Below are 19347 nucleotides of genomic sequence, written 5' to 3' on the forward strand. Positions count from 1 at the left end.
AGGCCCAGAGCCATCAAGTGCTTTACAAATGACAAGCGTTTAATCCTGGAATCATTTTCATGAACCTCCTTCGAATTCTCTTCAGTGTCTGCACATCTTTCCTAAAATAAGTGGGCCAAACCTGCTCACAGTACTCCAAGTGAGGACTCACCAGTGCTTTATAGAGTTTCAACATTACATCCTTGCTTTTATATTCTAGTCCTCTTGAAATGAATGCTAATATTGCATTTGCCTTCTTCACCACAGACTCAACCTGCAAATTAGCTTTTAAGGAATCCTGCGCAGGAGTTCCCAAGACCCTTTGCACCTCAGTTTTTATATTTTCTCTCCATTTAGAAAATAGTCAATACTTTCATTTCTTCGACCAAAGTGCGTAATCATACACTTCCCAACACTGTATTCCATCAGCCTTTTTTACCAATTCTCCCAATCTTTCCAAGTCCTTCTGTAGCCCCTCAAATTTCTGAAAACTACCTGCCCCTCCACCTATCTTCATATCTTCTGCAAATTTTGCAACAAAGTAAATTCCATCATCCAAATCATTGACATGTAATGTAAAAAGAATCGGTCCCAACACAGACCCCTGTGGATCACCACTAGTCATTGGCAGCTAGTCAGAAAAAGTTCCCTTTATTCCCATTCTTTGCCTCCTGCCAATCAGCCACTGCTTTATCCATGCTAGTATCTTTCCTGTAATACCATGAGCTTGTAGCTTGTTAAACAGCCTCGTGTGTGGCACCTTGTGAAAGGCCTTCTGAAAATCCAAGTACGCAACATCAACTAATTCTCCTTTGTCTATCCTGCGTGTAACTTCTTCAAAGAATTCTGACGGATTTGTCAGGCAAGATTTTCCCTAGAGCCCTGACAACAGCCCATTTTATCATGTGCCTCAACTACCCTGAGACCTTATCCTTAACAATCAACTCCAACATCTTCCCAGCCACTGAGGTCAGACTAACTGGCTTATAGTTTCCTTTCTTCTGCCTCTCTCCCTTGAAGAGTGGAGTGACATTTGCAGATTTCCAGTCTTCCAGAACCTTTCCAGAATCTAGTGATCTTTGAAGGATCATTACTAATGCCTCCCTGATCTCTTCAGCCACCTCCTTCAGGACTCTTGGATGTAGACCACCTGGGTCCAGGTGACTTACCTACCTTCAGACCTTTCAGTTTCCTAAGAACCTCCTCTCTAATTATGGTAACATCACACACTTCATGCTCCTGACACCTGGAACTTCCACCATACAGCTAATGCCTTCCACAGTGAAGACTGATACAAAATACTTATTCAGCTCGTCTGCTGTTTCCTTGTCCCCTATTACTACCTGTTAGGGAAATTAATTTGCTAAGGAAGTTTGATTAAAGTTGATCACAAGTAAATTAGACACGGACTTTGAAGTAAAGAGAGCTTTATTCACTATATCATGGTGAGTAGTCTAAGAGTGAGCTTTGAACTGCAGAGACCATAGCTCCTTTTATGTGCGTACAGATCAATTGTAAAAACAAAGGCTGTTCAATTAACCTTATGAATTAGAAAAGATAAGCTACATTTATATGCAGTTCTCTTGTGATAAACTATACCCATAGCAACAGCCAAAAATTAAAAATTCAGTCCCGTGTACAACTTTGTATTAACAGTTTGTCTCACATACTTGAGTCTAATTCTTACAAGATAAGCAACTGCAAGTATTTATTCTAAGAGTAATCTCTGCTGAAAGCCAAGGACATATCTATAACAAACTAAGCTGCAAACTGGTTTCTATACTCAAGAAGCCAATATTAACCCTTTGTCTATCAAAATCCTTAACTCACAATATTTTTCCTCCACCCTACCTCTCCAGCATTGTTTTCCAGTGGTGCAATATCCACTCTCACCTCTCTTTTACACTTGATATGTCTGAAGAAACTTTTAGTGTCCTCTTTAATATTATTGGCTAGCTTACTTTCACATTCCATCTTTACCTTAATTACTTTTTTGGTTGCCTTCTGTTGGTTTTTAAAAGTTTCTCAATCCTCTAACTTCCCACCCACTAATTTGTGCTCTAAGCCCTCTCTTTGGCTTTTATGTTGGCTTTGACTTTCCTTCATAGCTACAATTGTGTCGTCTTTCCTTTAGAATACTTTTTCCTCTTTGGGATGTATGTATTCTGTGCCTTCTAGAAATTCTAGCCATTCCTGCTCTGCTATCATCCCTGCCAGCATTCTTTTCCAATCAATTCTGGCCAACTCCTCTTTCATACCTCTGTAATTCCCTTTACTCCACGATAATACTGATACATCTGACTTTAGCTTCTCAAATTTCAGGGTGAATTTGATCATATTCTTTGCTGGTGAACGCAGCAGGCCAGGCAGCATCTATAGGAAGAGGTACAGTCGACGTTTCGGGCCGAGACCCTTCGTCAGGACACTGTTCGTCAAGCAATGTGTGTTGCTTGAAATTCCAGCATCTGCAGATTTCCTCATGTTGATCATATTCTGATCACTTTCTCCTGAAGGTTCTTTTACCTTAAGCTCTTTAATCAATTCTGGTTCATTGCACAACACCCAATCCAGAATAACTGATCGTCTAGTGGGTTCAAACACAAGCTGCTCTATAAAGCCACCTCGTAGGCATTCTAGAAGTTCCCCCTCCTGGAGTCCAGCACTAACCTGATTTTCCCAATCTACCTGCATATTGAAGTCCCACATGACTATTGTAACATTGCTCTTTTGGCATGCATTTTTTAACCTGCTGTTGTAATTTGTAGGCCACATCCTTACTACTGTTTGGGGGTCTGTATACAACTCCCATCAGGGTCTTTTTACCCTTGCAGTTTAGATTATGAAGACACGTAGTCCTCTTTTATTGTCATTTAGTAATGCATGCATTAAGAAATGATACATTATTTCCTCTGGTGTGATATCACAAAACACAGGACAGACCAAGACTAAAATAACTGACAAAACCACATAATTATTCATATAGTTACAACTGTGCACAATACCTTAACTTGATGAAGAAAGTCCATCAGCACAGTAAAGTTCAAAGTTTCTCAAATGTCTCACATCTCACACAGCCGGGAGAGGGAAGAAAAACTCTCCCTGCCATGTGAACCACAATCCAACTCTGAGTCATCCGAAAATTTTGAGCTCTGATCAGCTCTCCGACACTGATTACTGAGCGCCATCTCTGTCCGAGTGATTCGACCTCTTTCTCGGTCGCCAGAAGCAGACAAGGCCTACCCTCCAAAAGATTCCCGACCACACAGTAACGACAGCAGCGGACGGGCATTTCAGAAATTTCTCCAGATGTTCCTCTGTGATTTCACGTCCATTCTCCAGTTCCTTGGCTGTATCCACAATGATTCAACACCTTCTGACGCTATGATTTGATTTCATTTTTTACCCCAACTACCAGCTATAATTTTCTTTCAGTCATGATTCAGTGATGCCTACAACATCATACTTGCCAATCTGTAACTGTGCTACAATTCATCAACCTTATTCTATATATAGCGTGCATACAAATATAACCCCTTTAGTCCTGTATTCACCCTTCTTGATTTTGTCTGCCTTTTACATTGCAACTCATCCTGTTGACTGCAATGTTGCCCCAACATCAGCCTCTCTGTGCTAGGAGTCTCTCTACATATTGCCTCTCTTTGTAAACCAACTTCCTCATCTTCAGCAGTATCACTTTGGTTCCCATCCCCCTGCCAAATTAGTTGAAACCCACCCGAACAACTCTAGCCAACCTGCCCGCCAGGATATTGTTCCTCTGCAGGTTCAGGTGTAACCTGCCCCACTTGAATAGGTCATACCTTCCCCAGAAAATATCATAATGCTCAATAAATCTGAACTTCTACCCCATGCAGCAGTTCCTCAGCCATGCATTCACCTGCCAAATCATCCTATTCTTGCCCTCACTGGCATGTGGCACAGGCAGTAATCCAGAGGTTACTGCCCTGGAGGTTCTGTCTCCCAGCTTTCTACCTAGTTCCCTAAAATCTCTCTTTATGACCTCCTCACTTTGTCTACCTGTGTCAATGGTACCAATATGTATCAAGACTTCTGGCTGCTTGCTCTTGCCCTTGAGAATGCTATAGACCTGATCCGAGACATCCCTGATCCAGACATCAGGGAGGCAATAAAGCATCCGCATGTCCCTATCACACCTATCACATTATCTCTATTCCTTTGACTAGAGAATCTACTGGCAGTTCTCTTCATTTTTCTGCTCTTCTGAGCCACAACACCAGACTCAATGCCAGAGAACTGTTCACTGTGGCTCACCCTTGGTAGGTTGTCCCCCTCAATAGTATCTAAGGTTATGGACTTATTGAGGCGAACTGCCACTAGTGTACTCTGCTCTGGCTGTATTATTTCCCCTCCTCCTGACAGTCACCCAGTTACCTGTCTCATGCAACCTAGAGTTAACTTCCTCCCTGTAGCACTTCTCTATCACCTCCTCATTCCCTCATATGAGTCAAAGATCATCGAGCTGCAGCTCAATGCACCTGGTGCAGATGTGTTTATCTGGGAGACGTTCAGTCTCCCAGACTTCCCACATTCCACACAGAGTACAAAACACTGCCCCTGGAGCCATTCTCACTATTCTATGCACTAGTAGATGAGGAATGAACAAATAAGAACACAGAGAATAACTTACAAGACAACCTACCTCGCCCAAGCGAACCACTCTTAAAAACTGGCACACTCCAAAACAATGCCACTCCAAGAATGAATGGCCACTTGGCTTGCACTTGTGATATTTTTTGTCCCTTTCTGATGAAATCACCTTTGTGGTTTGGTCACACCTCAACTCAGAGAATCTGCCATGAAACTCTGCCTTTGAAATCTTGATTGCCACTCTGATTTAAAAGTAGCTAGCTCTTTTATGCACCCCTGGTTTGGATTGTCTAATTTGGAGAAAACTGGCTCAAATCTCTGCTTTTTAAACCTTGAACGTGGACCTGACTGAAAGGTAGCTCTTGCTCCTCAACTTAGAAAGATCATACCCAGCAAGATGGACAAACAAGCAATGTGCAAAAGGCACTAAACTGCAAAAACGAAAAAAAGAAATAATAATAATAAATAAGCAATGAATATCAAGAACATGAGATGAATAATCCTTGAAAGTGAGTCCACAGGTTATGGGACTAGTTCAGTGATAGTTATTCCCTCTGGTTCAAGAGCCTGATAGTTGAGGAGTAATAATTGTTCCTGAACCATGTGGTGAAAATCATGAGGCTTCTATACCACCTTCCTGATGATAGCGTTGAAAAGAAAGGTGGGGGTCCCGGATAATGGATGCTGCTTTCCTACAACAGCACCCTGTGTAGATGTGCTCAGTGGTGGAGAGGGCTTCACCCATGAAGGACTGGGCCATATCCACTACTTCTTGTAGGAAAAAAACTTTTTGTGTGGTTTCTGCTACATTGTGTTAATTTCTCAATGTGGATATTTTTTTTTCCATATTTTTAAATAAGTAAATTTCTCAGCAAAATTAGAAATTATGCTATCTTTGCCTAATTGCCTTTTCACCAACAGAAGCAGAGCAGACAGAGGAACAACTTCACAATGAAATTTCCAAGGTGAGACTAAAATTAATTTAATAATGTTTGTAAAAGTTTCCTGCTGAATCAAAAAGAGTGCCACACTTGCTGAAGTTTGCAATTCATAGATGGAGAATTTGTATAATTATATTCCATGTTACCTTGCTAATCATCATACCATATTTGCAGCTGTTTTTTAGGCAAGCTTTCAACTTGCTTCATAAGATAAATCCTGAATTAAAATCAGATAATACTGGAAATGCAGAGTAAGCCAGGCAAAATCTGGTGAAATGCAGACTGGCCTGAAAAGTCAACTTTTATTTTTCTCACAGACGCTACTGGGTATTTCAAACCTCTCATGTTTTTGTTTCAGATTTCTGCTATCTGTAGTATTTATTTCTTCCCATTATAATTAATTATTTCTTTGCTATGAAGGTAGTTAATGTTTTTTTAAAAATGCCTAGGAAATGAAGCTATTGAGTGAGCCCACACTCGGTATATGAAGCAAAAGAGAAAAAGGCACTAATTTATGGAAAAGGTTAGAAGTAAATGTCCTTGAAGTTTTAAAGTTTATTGCTCTCTCAGAAGAAAAAGTGCCTGTATGGAAGGTGAGGGAAATACACCAGTAGCCACATTATTAGGTACTTTCTGTAGCTTTTAAGGTGGCCACTGAGTGTACGTTCATGGCCTTCTATTGTTTTAGCACATCCACTTCAAGGTTTAATATGTTGTGCATTCAGAGATGCTCTTCTGCACACCACTGTTATAAGGTATGGTTATTGGAGTTACTGTCACCTTCCTGTCAGCTTGAACAGATTGACCATTCTCCTCTGACCTCTCTCATTAAGGCATTTTTGCCCACAGAACTGCCGATGACTAGGGTTTTTTTTTGGTGGTTTTTGCACCATTCTGAGACCATTAAGAGACTGTTGTGCTTAGAAATCCCACAAGATCAGCAGTCAGAGATACTCAAACCACCTTGTTTGGCACCAACAATCATTCCAATTTGATTTACTTGATTTACTTTTTTTCTGCAGTGAGTAAATAAATATTGCTGTTACAAATTTTTGACTCATCTTTATTATTTTACACTTTTCTATTGCAGGCTAACGTGATCTGTATAGTTTATGCTGTCAACAACAGAAATTCCATTGACAAGGTTTGTATAGCTCAGACTTTAAACAGCCATGAGCAAAGGTTTGAAAGGGCTTTGTAATGTCTTAGTAGTTTGCAGAAACAGTCACATTTGTTTGCTAAATTGAAACCTATTTTGCAACAAAATCAAATATCTGTCTGTTGCAGGTAACGAGCAGATGGATTCCCTTAATCAGTGATAGGACTGATAAAGATAGCAGGTACTGTGAAGTTAGTTCAATACAAACAATTACTTTGCATGGTTGGATTGCCAGAGCTTTAAAGAATTATCGTTCTGGTTGTATTTAGCTTGTTGACCAATGAAGTAATTAAAAGGAAGTCTTGCAGTTAGAGTTAATGTAGTGACTTAATTTCTCAATTTATAATTGGAATAGGTTATGTATTAACTTGTGAATTAATTGGCATTACCAGGTGAAGTGGCGTGATGGGCCTTTACAGCCAAGTGAAGTTTGACTTATCTGCGTTAAAGATTAACTAAACTTTGCAAAGCTGAATTCTTGAACATTCAATGACCATTTGATTTACTGGAATTCCTATACACTTCTGTTTCCAGAATGCCCCTCATACTGGTTGGAAACAAATCTGATCTGGTCGAACATAGTAGCATGGAAGCTATTCTTCCCATAATGAACCAGTACACAGAGATAGAGACCTGTGTTGAGGTAGGTCATCCTTTCAGAAGCACACTTGGTGAGATTACAGCCATGAACCAAGCAGCATTAATTTACTTTTAAAATATTCAATTAAGCAGACCACCAAAACTACTCAGAGGTCACTTTATTAGGTACCTCCTGCCACTGTAGCCCATCCACTTCAAGGTTTGATGTGTGTTCAGAGATGCTTTTCTGCACACCACTGTTGTAAGGCATGGTTATTTGAGTTACTGTTGTCGTCCTGTTAGTGTGGGCACGTGGCCAAGTGGTTAAGGCATTGGACTAGCAACCTGAAGGTCGTGAGTTCGAGCCCCAGCCGAGGGAACGCGTTGTGTCCTTGAGCAAGGCACTTAATCACACATTGCTCTGCGATGACACTGGTGCCAAGCTGTATGGGTCCTAATGCCCTTCCCTTGGACAACATCGGTGGCGTGGAGAGGGGAGACTTGCAGCATGGGCAACTGCTGGTCTTCCATACAACCTTGCCCAGGCCGGTGCCCTGGAGAGTGAAGTCTTTCCAGGTGCAGATCTATGGTCTCACAAGACTAACGGATACCTGTTAGCTTGAACAGATTGGCCATTCTCCTCTGACCTCTTTCATTAACAAGGCATTTTGGCCCACAGAACTGCAGCTCACTGGATGTTTTTTTTTATTTTTTTGCACCATTCTCTGTAAATTCTAGAGATTGTTGTGCATGAAAATCCCAGGAGATCAGTTTCCGAGTTACGCAAACCACCCCACCAACAATCATTCCATTGTCAAAGTCGCTTAGATCACACTTCTTCCCCATTCTGATGTTTGGTTTGAACAGCAAATGAACCCCTTGACCATGTCTGCATAGTTGTATACATTGAGCTGCCACATGATTGGCTAATTGGATATTTGCATTACAAGCAGATGTGCCTAATATAGTGGCTACTGATTATATAACTATAGGGTTTTTCTCTCTCTTGTTTCCTCTCACCTAGATTTGGATAATTTTTTTACTACAAAGTTTCAATAGCTTCATTGAAAATCATGCTAAAACTCAATTGTCAATTTGAATTATTAGTATATTCTGCATTGTGATACTCACACCTTAGTCTGTCAGTATTTCGTCACAATAAATGTGCATCCATGAATTTAGTTTATTCTGTACTTCTTATCTGAACTGTATAAAAAGTTGAAAAATTAATTCCTCTTGTTTCTCTGTCTTTGTTACTTGATCTGAAGTAGTTCAAGAAGGTAGTCTGCCAACACTTTCCTGAAGCCTACTAAATTAATGCTGCCATTGCCCAACAATACCCGCATCCCAATTAATATTTAAAGTAATTTAAAGGATTAGCGTTAGTTGGCTACACTAGCATATTTTCATTGTCATTTTAACTTTATAAAACTTTGTATGTTTTTGAGTGTTAATTTTAATTTATGAGAAAGAGTCATAAAGGCAAAAAAGTTACTTTAATAGTTCACTCTTTGTTTCTTTGAACACTACATTATCTGATGTTAATTATATTTGAATTTAACTACCATTGTATTGAAATCATAATGTTTCAGTGCAGCTCCTCCATAGACCAAAAGACAGGAGCAAAATTAGGCCAGTCATTGAGTCTGCTCTGCTATTCCATCGTGGCTTTACTCCCCACCCCCCTCCCACCACCTCTCAATCCCATTCTCCTGCCCTCTTCCAGTAACCTTTGATGTCCTTACTAAACAAGAACCTATCCACCTCAGCTTTAAATATACCCAGTGACTTGGCCTCCACAACCGTCTGAGGGAATGCATTCTATAGATTCACCACCATCTGGCTAAAGAAATTCCTCATCTCTGTTCTAAAGGGGTGTCCTTCTATTCTGAGGCTCTGCCATCTGGTCCTAGACTCCCCCACTATTCACAGGAAACATCCTCTGCATATCCACTCTACCTTATTACAGGCTCAACCTGCAAGTTAATCTTCAGTATATCCTGCACTAGGACTCCAAGTTCCTTTTGCACCTCCAATATCTGAATTTGCTCCCTGTTTAGAAAATAGTCTGCACCTTATTTCTTCTACCACAGTACATGAGAATAGACTTCCTTTCACCATATTAAAGCTGCACTATAATACTTAAACTAGTCAAGAAATATTTTAGAGGTCTACCTTTTAATTTTACAGTGTTCAGCAAAAAACTTGAAGAATATCTCTGAGTTGTTTTACTATGCACAGAAAGCTGTCCTGCACCCTACGGGTCCACTCTACTGCCCAGAAGAGAAAGAGGTAAAGACAGTCCTGCATAGGAACATATCTATATCTGCATAGAGTGTTGCTTTTTGCATTGTCTTGTATAAACATTATTATCTGGACAGTAGTGACCAAATACCCAGTTCTTTAATTGAAAATCAAACGATTGTTGATGGTGTAAATCTGAAATCAAAGTAACAAATGCTCATAAGTGATGCCTGGCCTGTTGAATGTTTTTAATCCATTACCTATGGTGTAATGGTCCAATTACTAGTCCAGTCATAATTTTGCTACAGCTCCAATTCTACCCACTGTTACCAGGATCTTGAATAGACCTTTTATACGATATGATGGACTGTTGGTCTCACAGTCTACATCATTATGATCTTACACTTTATTACCTGCACTGCACTTTTTTGATAGTTTTTAGATTTTATTCTGCATTGTAATTGTTTTACCTTATTCTAGTTCAATGCACTATACAATTCCAATACCAGTTGTAAACACGAGGTTCTTCAGGTGCTGAAACTCTTGAGCAACACACAAAATGGAGGGGAACAAATGGTCATTGTTTTGGGCTGAGACCCTTTGTCGGGATTGGAAAGGAAGGGGGAAGAAGGCAGTCTAAGAAGGTGGGGGGGGTTGGGCTACAAGCTGACGGATGAAAGGTGAGATCAGGTGAGGTGGAAAGTGGGTGGGTGGAGGAGGGGGAATGAAGTGCAACTCTGAGGGGGGATAGGTGACCACAAGCTCCAGTAGAACATAGCCAGGGCTGGAGTGGGGAGTCCTGTAATATTGTCTGAAACATACAATTCAATGGATTTAGAATAGTATAACACACTTTAGGCCCTTTGCCTCACAATGTTATGCTGACCTTTAACATTCTCCCAAGATCAATCTAACCTATCTCCCACGTGGCCCTCCATTTTCCTTTCATCCATATGCCTATCTAAGAGTTTTTTAAATGTCCCTATTGTATCCACCACTTCAACATCATATAACCATTAAGTTTTTGTTTGACTTGATAGCTCTTCTGATTCAGGTACAAATCCATAGCTACTTATTAGGAAGGCCTGCCAGTCAGCTGGATATGCTCTTCCCACATCCAAAGATAAGCAAAGGGTGTTACCAAAGTTCAAAGTAAATTTATTATCACAGTACATAAATGTCACCACATACAACCCTGAGATTCATTTTTTGTGGGCATACTCCATAAATCAATACAATAATAGCCGTAACAGAATCAGTGAAAGACCACCCAACTAGGGAGTTCAACCAGAGTGCAGAAGACAACAAACTGTACAAATACTAAAGGAAAAAACAATATTAATAAATAAAAAGTAATAAATATCATTAACATGAGACGAAGAGTCCTTGAAAGTGGGTCCATTTGTTGTGGGAACATTTCAATGATAAGACAAGTGAAGTTATCCCCTTTGGTTGCAGAGCCTGATGGTTGAGGGGTAATAACTGTCCCTGAATCTGGTGGTCCGAGTCTTGACACTACTGTCCTTTCTTCCTGATGCCAGCAGTGAGAAGAAAGCATGTCCTGGGTGGTGGAGGTCCCTGATGATAGATGTCGCTTACCTGCAACAGGGTTTCACGTAGGTGTGGTCACTGTTTGGAAGGACTTTACCTGTGATAGACTGGGCCATGTCCACTACCAAATGAATTGTCTGGTTTTGTTCTTTGTTTTATTGATGTAAGGCTACCCATGGCTTGCTAGATAATTAAAGTGCTTTCGCAAATGTAGAATTAAATGCAGGACTGGCCAGACCAAACTAAAAAGAAAGGCATTTCTCTACATTGATACCTTTCCTGTCTCTTTCAGAACACTTCATTTTATTTTCCAGACAGTGAAACCCTTTCAATGTGTTACTACTGCTTCAATGTGGGGAAATAGTCAGTTTGTGTAAAGTAATCTGAAGTATGGTAATATAGACATCCCACCTCTCCTGGAAGTTCCGGGAGTCTCCCGCATATTGATAGTGGCTCTCTGATGCCCACAAATTATATACAATATCCTGGAAATTGATTTTTTTGAGATCGAGAGAGAGCGAGCACAAGAGAAAGAGAGCGCCAGGACAAAGTGTTCCAAAAAAAAGAAAATATAAAACTAAAATGTACCCCTGCCTAATAGGGGTCAAAAATAATGAACGACAGTGTTGCTCGCTGCACTGTTTGCAACAGTGACTTTTCTATTGCCATGGTGGGTTAAGACTGTAAAAGACATGTTGAGGTGAGTTTAACAGGTGTCATTCATTTATTAGCATAGGTAACGTTATTTAAACTAGCTGGCTGGCTGCTAAGGAGCTACTCTATTGCAGACATCCCACCTCTCCCAGTAGTTCCGGGAGCCTCCCGCAAATTGATGGTGCTACCTCCCTGAAATTAGTTTTTGCAGGGTGGGATGTCTGGTAATAACCAGTGGCAGTATTTGAGCTGGTGACATATACTGAATTATCATTCTTGTTTTTAGACAAGGATTCCACCAAGTGTTACCAAGTAAAGGTGTTATGTTTCTTTTCCTAAAGGACATTATTTAACCAGAGAAGGTTTTTGTGAAGATTCAGCAGTTTAATGGTTGGGTTTACTGTTAGCGCTTTTTTTTAAATTTTATTTTTATTTGGATAAGGAATTCACAAATATCATGTACTTTTTTCACACATATAACCTTTTCCATTTTTTTATATGTATAAAACTACAATTATTTATACATTCTTAAGTACACATTGAGATGATATAAAAGGAAAATAAACATTTAAATAGATAATTATGTACTGTGGTAAATCTAACCTATTAGGCTAAGTAATGGAATTAGTTGTTAAGAAAAATGGTAATAATAGTTTCCATATAACCCTTCTGGACCATTTCCACTGGTCCAAAATGTTGTATATAAGCCTATGTATCAACCATTGTAGGTGTTTATATCCTAATTTGTTCATGCTTGCTCCTGCCCGCAGACATAATTATCCAATCCCTATGTCCTTATTTACTTAATTTTTTCATTTTTTTTATCCCTTTCCCAAATCTTTCCCTTTACTTGTGTTAATTCTCTATTTTCCAAAAGAAAACAAAAAAAACAAACATTTAGACTAGGGGTGCTTACGTTAGCAATATTACTGTGTTGATGAGAAGAGCAGTATAAATCATTAGGAGAGTCATCTAAAGTCTGCTCGCATTGGGGTTATATATTCAATCCATTTATTCCAGATTTGATAAAATTTTTCTTTTTGAGTTCTCAGGGAGTAAGTCAACTTTTCCATTTTAAATATTTCCAAGATAATTTCGTACCAATCTTCTAATGTAGGTGGTATTGGATTTAGCCACTTTCTAGTGATTGATTTCTTACTTGCCGCTAAGAGGGCCTGCAGCAACTTTATATCTTCCTTCTGTTCAAGAAACAATACATGCCCCAAATAGAGCATCTCAAAGTTCAGAGGTATCTGGGACCTAAGTACCTTAACTAATGTTCTATGAATACCTTCCCAAAATAGACTTAATTTAGGGCAATCCCAAAAAATATGAAAATGATTTGCCTCCTTGGAGCTGCACCTTCTCCAACACATCACGTTTGTATCTTTATATTTTTCCTGATATGGGGTCTTGAAGTATCTTATAATGCTTTTCCAACAATGTTCTCTCCAAGTCAAAGAATTAGTCGAGGACCATTGAAAGCTGCAGATTTTCTCCCAAGCCTCCTCTGAAAGTACCAACCCCGCTTCCTTCTCCCACTTCTTTTTAATATACAGTGTGTTTACATTTTTAGCATGGGAGAGTGCATTATATAATCGAGAAACTGATTTACTAGGTATTGAACTGCAAGCCGAATTCAGAATCTTGAAAAATTCTAATTCTACTGTTGATAGGTCTGTATATCTACAACTCTGGTTAACATAGTTTCGTACTTGAAGGTACCTAAAAAAGTCATTATGTTCTAGGCCATGTTTGTCCTGCAGGATTTGGAAACTTTGTAATACTCTTTTATCTATAAATGAGAGGTAGGTTGTGAGACCTTTCTTCATCCATAGCTCAAATCTTTTATCTCCTCTGTTGGGAAGGAATTCGGTATCATATGCACACCATCTAAAGAGTTTTAACATGTTATTAATTCCACATGAATTAACCACCTTCTGCCATACTTTTAATGTAAGATTTATCCAAGCGTTTTTAAATTTTTCCAACTGGGCTATCAATCCTTTGTCAGCTATTGAGGCCTGAAGAGGAAAACTGTCAACTAATCCAAATTCTATTTCCTTCCATCTAACCTTATATTCCCTATTACACCAATATAACAGAGGGGTTATCTGTGAGACATAAAAATAATTTCTCAGGCAAGGAAGAACCATACCTCCTCCTTCCTTCCCTAAGTGTAAGGTGTTATATCGAACTCTAGGTTTCTTTCCTTGCCAAATGAAGCGGGAAATCCATTTGTCCCATTCCCTGAATTGATTATCATCCACCTCCACCGGTAAAGTACGGAAAAGATACAAGAACCGAGGAAGAATATTCATTTTTATAGTATTTATCCTTGAATTTAAACTTAAAAAGGGGATAAGATTCCATCTATGCATATCTGCTTTTATCTCTGAGATTAATGGCCCATAATTTACCTGTGACAGTGTTGAAAGATCCTTCGGCAGGGTTATTCCTAAATATTTTAATGATTTAGCTTCCCACTTAAGATCATATGTATCCTGCAATTTTTTGGATGGTGTATAATTTAGGGACATAACCTGCGTTTTCTTTACATTTATTTTATAACCTGATACTTTCCCAAAGTCATCAAACAGTGTAAACAATCCTATAAATGATTTTTCTGGTTCACTCAGATAGACCAAAACATCATCTGCGAATAGCGCCACTTTCTGTTCAATCCCTGCCACCTTGATACCTTTTACGATTTCGCTCTGTCTTGTTAGTTGGGCAAGCGGTTCAATATATAGCGCAAAAAGGAGAGGAGAAATTGGGCATCCCTGTCTAGTGCCTGTCTCTAAGATGAAGGAGTCAGAGAGGTCCCCTTTTATCTTAATTCGGGCTGTAGGGCTGTCATATAGAGTCTGAATTACTTTAATAAACTTTTCTTGAAAGCCAAATCTTCCTAATACTCTGTATAGGAATGCCCAACTAACCGAATCAAAAGCTTTCTCAGCGTCCAATCCTACTACCATTGTCTCTGACTCGTCCTTATTAACCTGTTCTAATATGTGCAGAGTTCTCCTTATGTTGTCCTGTGTTTGTCTTTGTTGAATAAATCCAGTCTGGTCTAAGTGGATTAGGCCAGGTAAAAGCTTTTCCAATCTGCGCGCTAATATAGATGTAAATAGTTTGTAATCTAAATTAAGAACACTAATTGGCCGATAATTGCCACATTCTAGTTTATCTTTACCCTCTTTAGGAATAACTGAAATAATCGCTTCTCTCCAGGAAGATGGAGTTTCTCCTCTCTGCAAGATCCAATTAAAGGTGTTAAGTAGTAATGGGGCTAACTGTGTCTTCAGGGACTTGTACCACTCTGAAGTAAACCCATCAGAACCCGGGGACTTTCCAGCCTTTAACCTAGAGATGGCCACGTTCAGTTCTTTGACAGTTACTGGTTCTAATAAACTTTCATTTTGTAAATCTGTAAGTTTGGGTAGATCTAAAAAATTCAATACACTGTCTATATAGGGCTCATTGGGGGCCCGGGGTTGGGAGTACAGCTCTCAATAATATGTTTCAAAACTCTCTTGAATTTTCCCTATTGTACTCTCCACAAGCTTTGTCTTTGGATTCTTTATTTTATGAATTGTATTGTCTGCTTGTTGTTTTCGTAATTTATATGCTAATAATCTAGCTGATTTACCTCCTACTTCATAATTCTTTTGTCTCAGGTAAAGAAAATTTCTTTGAGTTTCCAACGTATAAATATCGTCAATTTCACTTTGCAATTTCCTAATTTCCTGTTTTCGATTTGAATTACTTTTGTTGCTATCTACAACTTGAAGTTGTTTTAATTTTCCTTGAAGGTCTGCTAATTTTTGTGCATTGATTTTTTCCATGTGAGTGGTAATGGAAATAATTTTCCCTCTCAGTACAGCTTTCAATGTATCCCATAAGATCACTGGTGATGTTTCTCCCGTGTCATTAAGGTCTAGATATTCTTTGATTTCTCCCCTTAATCTCTCCGTTACTTTCGGGTTATTGAGTATATGTGAGTTTAGCCTCCATAGTGTTTTCCTCATTTTCCTTTCCAGGATTAGAGACATAGAGACTGGGCTATGATCCGACAGATCAATTGTTGCAATATTACAGTTTTTTATCCTGAGTCTATCTGTATTAAAGATAAAGAAATAGTCTATCCTTGAATAGGCTGAATGAGGGAAAGAGTAATATGTATAATCTTTACTAGTCTGGAGGGAATTACACCCTACATCTATAATTCCCAACTCCTCCATCAATGAATTCACTTTCCGAGTCAGAGGTTTATTCTGAGTAACTATTCTTGAAGAATCTAATATAGGATTTAATCTAATATTAAAATCCCCTCCACAAATTACTACCCCTTGAGAACTGACCATTAGGTCAAAAATGTGTCTATAAAATGACCATTCACAACCTGGAGGAGCATAAACATTCAGCAATGTTATTTCTGTACCTTCTATTCTTCCTGTGATTTTTGCGAATCGTCCTTCTTTGTCTCTAGTCTCTGAAATATGTTCATAATTAAGAGTACTTGATATTAAAGTAGCTACCCCTCTTTTGTGACTCAATTTATATGATGAATAAAATACATGCTTAAAGTCCATTCTTTTTAATTTTCCATGTTCAGATTGGCTCATATGTGTTTCCTGGAGGAAAGCTATTTGTGCCCTCTCTTTTTTCAATTTAGACATAATCTTATTTCTTTTAATTGGATTCAAAACCCCATTAACATTATAGGAAATTATTTTTACCAATTCAGTTTGCATTTTTCTCTAGTAGAAAAAAACCACTCTCCTTTTCTAACCAAACAGTAAGCAATCCCTTCTCAACAGTAAACCAAGACATATAACCACACCCTAGACATTTTTGAACGTGCAACATTTGAAAATTTTTCCCGACTTCCCGCAGTGAGGCCTGAGCACCGACCCGCCTCAGTTCAGAGGGATAACCTCTATCTTCACCCTGTGTTAGAGGGCCCTCAGCAGTTTGAATAATCATAGAGAATTTTCTCCTATTTATGTCTCGACCATATTGCTATCATTCAAGTTATTCCGTCTAGTTTATTTTCAGTTACCAGTTTTCATTTTACCTTTAAGTCGGATTTACTCTTTTCAGTCATTTCTCTTAATTAATTTGTGTTCTTGGTACATTCGCGTCTGAATATTTGCAGCTTTTCCTTGTAGTTTGACACTCTGGTTCGAGTGGAGCGTCCTCGCCCCACTAACTGCCACGACTTCTGCCGAATCCTCTCCAGTAGCGACTCCGGTTGGGTGATAACTTTAATAGGTAGTCCCCAGTCCGCCAGGTCCAGTGTTGCCTCCTCCACCGTAGCGTAAGTTTTTGTCCCTTCGTCGTAAAAGACTCTCAGCCGAGCTGGATACAGGGTCTGGAATCTGATGTTGTTTTCCTTCAGGACTCTCCGTGTTTCCGTATATTCCTTCCGTCTGGCAAGAATCCCCGGTGCGTAGTCATGGTCTAAACTGATTTTACAGTTGTTCCACATGAAACCTTTCTTTTGCCATGCCCTTTTAAGCACCTCTTCCTTCGTTCTGTAGCTGAGAAATCTGACCAGAATCGATCTGGGCTGGGCGCCTGCTGGAGGCTGTGGTGCCAACGCGCGGTGAGCTCTTTCTATCTGTAGGTCTTTTGCGGCCGGTATATCAAGGTTCTCTCTAAGTAGCTTCTCCATGAAGGGAATCATCAATCCGGGTTTACCTTCAGTTCCTTCGGGAACTCCGTAAATCCTCGCATTTTCCCTTCTCGAGCGGCCTTCTTGATCTATTAGTTTCCACTGGAGCTGGTCTTGCAGCTTCAGCATTTCTGCTATCACCTCCTCTGCGTTTTGTAGCTTCTCTTCAATTCCAACAATCCTCGCTTCGGCTTCATCTATCCGCGAGTTAGTTTTTACTATTTCTCCTTTAATATCTTCCAGCTGTTTGCTGTTATCTTGTCGGAACTCGCGAATCTCTCCGAGAATCAAGGACAGAGTCACTGATTCTCCCTCATTATCTCCGTCCTGGCTTGCCGTGGGGGAGCTAGGCCCGTCGCCTTGCTGCGTCTCTTTATGTTTATCAGCCTTCGGAGCGGACTTTTTAATCTTGTTCTTAGACATCATCCTTGCCCCTTTTATTAATATAGTTATGCAATATTAAGTATTTGTCTAAATTCGATTATGGGGCAGTTTACCTTCTTTTTTGTCAAGAGACCTTTTCCTTACGCCGCCATTCCCTTGATGACCCGGAAGTCCGGGTGTTAGTGCTTTTTAATCATATATATATTCTGTTAATTTCATATATATATATATATATATATATATATATATATATATATCTCTGAATTTAAGTTTGCTAAAATTTGAAAATTGTGTGTCTGAATTAGTAATCCAAAATCCTGGATTACTAGTTCAATAATGGTGCTTCAACAACAACTGTCTTCAAGTGTGCTAGGAATCTCACATAGTGTGTTAGAGTGCTGGTGGAAAAAATACTTTTGGACAATCTGAGGTTATGGAAGTCACTTTATAACTTACAGGTGTTCAGGATATCTCCAAGTTAGTTCATGGCCTGTTCTACTGCTATAATGAGGCCAAGTTCAGGCTGGAGGAGCTGTAGCTCATATTCCATCTGAGTAGCCTCTAACCTGAACATCAGTTTCTCCATCTTCCGGTAATTTCTCCCTCCTCCTCCTTCTCTATTTCCATTCCCCATTCTGATTCCCTCTCTCACCCCTTTTCTTCTCCTCACTTGTTTATCATCTTGTTCCTCTCCTTCCCTTACTGTCCATGGTTCATTGTCTCCTCTTTTAGGATCCCTCCTTCTTTAGCCCTTTACCTCTTCTATCACCTCCCAGCTTCTTACTTCATCCACCCCTCCCACCTTCCCCCTCCCTGATCTCACCCATTGCCTGCCAACTTGTACTCCTTCCAACTGTGCCCCCTTCCTTTCCAGTCCCAGTGAAGGATCACGGCCCGAAACATCCCTAGATGCGGCCTGACTTAACCAGCATCTGCAGAATCTCTTGTGTTTATCTCCCCATCTTGTTCTTCCCTTAAATTTTTGTTTTCTAGTGCTGCAGAAATTAGGGAGCTGTGGGCATGAATTAGCTGACAGTCTGATGAAGTTTACTAAAACCCAAGTTTGCTTTGGTTTCCAAGATTAAAACATGAATCTTGAATGACTAAGTTATAGATTTTATACATTTTTGCTTTGTAATTTATGTGATCAAAGTAGGAATCTGCATCACTCAGTTTAATGACCATGTTTGTGTACTTACAGATGAAACCCGCCTGCATCAAAGCCCTAACACGCATTTTTAAGATATCAGACCAGGATAATGATGGGATTCTCAATGATGTAGAACTCAACTTTTTCCAGGTAGAATCCTTGGTCTGTGTGGTCATCAAATTAACACTGCTTCCCTGTATTAGAACTGTTTCCAGTTGCAAGCACTGGATCCTCCTGTATGTAACTTACAAGTTAAACCTGGGTTAAACAGTGGTTGTAAAAGTTGAAGATCTTTTTCTAAAAGACCGTTTTGTATGAGAGCAAAAATATTTATAGGAAATTGATGTTACTGCATTTATCATTCACTTCCAAATTTAGCAAGAGAAGTCCATGTAGGTTG

The 19347-nt window shown here is 39.4% G+C and overlaps 1 protein-coding gene across 4 annotated transcripts in view; it reads left to right on the forward strand.

Moving 5' to 3' along the window:
- Nucleotides 1–19347, forward strand: part of rhot1a (ras homolog family member T1a) — an 89495-nt gene that overhangs the window by 26259 nt on the left and 43889 nt on the right. For all 4 annotated transcript variants that reach the window (XM_072242496.1, XM_072242493.1, XM_072242494.1 and 1 more), the window contains exons 4-9: nucleotides 5527–5570; nucleotides 6637–6690; nucleotides 6834–6886; nucleotides 7240–7348; nucleotides 9475–9576; nucleotides 18999–19097. In XM_072242496.1, coding sequence (XP_072098597.1) covers nucleotides 5527–5570; nucleotides 6637–6690; nucleotides 6834–6886; nucleotides 7240–7348; nucleotides 9475–9576; nucleotides 18999–19097 — 461 coding nt within the window. The remainder of the gene's footprint in view (nucleotides 1–5526; nucleotides 5571–6636; nucleotides 6691–6833; nucleotides 6887–7239; nucleotides 7349–9474; nucleotides 9577–18998; nucleotides 19098–19347) is intronic.

This window comes from Mobula birostris, chromosome 24, assembly GCF_030028105.1.
Source record: "Mobula birostris isolate sMobBir1 chromosome 24, sMobBir1.hap1, whole genome shotgun sequence".
Lineage (NCBI taxonomy): Eukaryota > Metazoa > Chordata > Chondrichthyes > Myliobatiformes > Myliobatidae > Mobula > Mobula birostris.